Raw genomic sequence first — 1,820 nt, 5'->3', positions numbered from 1 at the left:
AATGATATATGCACTCAAGAAAAAACGTTTAATTGAGGCCATTTAGTTTAAATTTATGCCCAAATGTATGAAACGGAAAGTGAGCATAGTTCCAGACCTCCTCTTCACCGCGCATTTGACATTATCAGAGTTGATTTGGATACATGGAGAACTGTCACTGTGTCGTACATGTTGTTTTATTCACTGAATTTCTAGATGTCCAGTCATAAAACGGATAGACATTCAATTCATCACCTTTTTCAGTCTAAAAAGACGTCCATTTTTGTCCACAGACAGGCTGTAAGCACTTGAAGCAATAATGTCATTCACCTGTTTCTACATGAATGTCAATTAGCTCTGTACATGGCTTATATAGAATTTAGCCTCCTTTTTTGGACAAAAAGGAGTCATTAACAAGAATTTTATTTATCCAATCCCTGAAAAAGGTTACAACAAATCAAACAGATCCAAAAACTGATTTTCACTTCAGCTAGAACCCCATTTCCTACATTGTTCATGCGGATGCAGAAGCCCCCCCATTACAAAGATTAAAGCCATACCAAATCCCATTAGGAATAAAAGTGTTGTAATAAAATGTGACAGACTTGGTATAATAGCCATAGACACTCACACTTTCTGGTTTCCAACCATCATAGCCACTCCTGTAGAGGTACAGATAACAAACTTGGTATGTGCAGGGACCCTTTATTTGAAATGTATCAGTTGAACACCTCTCAAATGTCCTTGAGTATGGATCATCCAGCCTTGGTGCATACACCTAATTATTCAACACAACACCCTTTAACAATTTCATGATTCTCTGAAAAACGGTCTAAGTGAAAACGTTCATGGAAAACATTGAACAAAGGAGGCTAAGAATTAATAGTCAGAACAACAGTCAGGGCAATCTTTAGCAGCCCTCTTTTCCTACTGATTTTGTTTTGAATCATTGAAGGGCAATTAATGTATAGATCTGCGTTCCTTTAACGATTAATGATCATAGACAAACATACCTGATTTCCATAAGCATCACCAAATGCAAGACTAATCTGATCTCGTGTATAGGAAGTTGAAGAACAGCTTGTCCTTATGGAAACGGTGTAAGAGCAGCTCCCCACATTCTATGAATGAAGCATTGTAAAAGACTTATTTTAGACGTTCAAGGTAAAAAAATTCAGAAAAAAAACTGACACCTATTTGTCTTTTCCCTCACATACTTTGATCTGGGAAGATTTCCTGGAATTTCATAAACAGGCAAATTTATGACATCGAATTCCTACCAAGATTTGCTCAAAGAAACTCTAACTAAACAAAACAATCTAATACTCGAAGATGTTTTAAGGCATGGGTGGATGTTAATTACTTGTGAAAAGATATGTGAAAGTGGAAATCAATTGTACCTTGGTAGCATTGACCTTGAAGGATATGAGAGGCTCAGGCAGTGGAAGGATTCTATTGGCATCTGATAAGGTGAAGAAGAGGAAAGTCAAGGGTAGAAAAAAGATCACAGTTCTCATCATCTCCCCAAAGACAAATTTTTGTGAGAAAGAGAATCTAATATCTAAGAAGACAAGACGTCCTAATGGATATATTTATACTACGATTGATTTGAGCTTTCTAGCAATGAAGGGTAGATAAGTCTTTTTGGTAAAAGAATAATTATCACAACTTGCTATTCTTAACTTTTAATTGACTTTTTCATCCAATAATCCACCCAAAGTCTCCTTTTTGCCCTCCATTGTCTTCCACCTTTGCCACGTAACTCGCCCAGTTGGAAGGTTATTAATTAATAAGTTCCAAAATAGACAATGACAAATAATCCTATCTCATTCATGTGCCCA

At 36.3% G+C, this 1,820-nt stretch overlaps 1 protein-coding gene across 1 annotated transcript; it reads right to left on the bottom strand.

Moving 5' to 3' along the window:
• Positions 1 to 347: 347 nt before the first annotated feature.
• On the bottom strand, positions 348 to 1,541 carry LOC111318538 (embryo-specific protein ATS3B-like). The gene is made up of 3 exons (XM_022921398.2): positions 1,380 to 1,541; positions 993 to 1,100; positions 348 to 757 (listed from the first exon to the last, which is right to left on the bottom strand). The coding sequence occupies exons 1-3, from the start codon at positions 1,497 to 1,499 to the stop codon at positions 494 to 496; spliced, it is 492 nt and encodes a 163-aa protein (XP_022777133.2). The 5' UTR covers positions 1,500 to 1,541; the 3' UTR covers positions 348 to 493.
• Positions 1,542 to 1,820: the final 279 nt, after the last annotated feature.

The sequence above is a fragment of the Durio zibethinus genome, chromosome 26, assembly GCF_047325235.1.
Source record: "Durio zibethinus cultivar Kanyao isolate XHJ-2024 chromosome 26, ASM4732523v1, whole genome shotgun sequence".
NCBI lineage: Eukaryota > Viridiplantae > Streptophyta > Magnoliopsida > Malvales > Malvaceae > Durio > Durio zibethinus.
The sequence above is the reverse complement of the archived record's forward strand: the minus strand, read 5'-3'. Positions and strand labels throughout refer to the sequence as shown.

What these genes read in the sequence shown, in the direction of transcription:
- LOC111318538 (XM_022921398.2), bottom strand. Translation starts at nt 1,499, where the DNA reads ATGATGAGAACTGTGATCTTTTTTCTACCCTTGACTTTCCTCTTCTTC. An exon ending in TCAAGGTCAATGCTACCAAG is followed by an intron (nt 1,101 to 1,379) that starts GTACAATTGATT and finishes CTTCATTCATAG; the next exon opens with AATGTGGGGAGCTGCTCTTA. An exon ending in GTGATGCTTATGGAAATCAG is followed by an intron (nt 758 to 992) that starts GTATGTTTGTCT and finishes TTGAATAATTAG; the next exon opens with GTGTATGCACCAAGGCTGGA.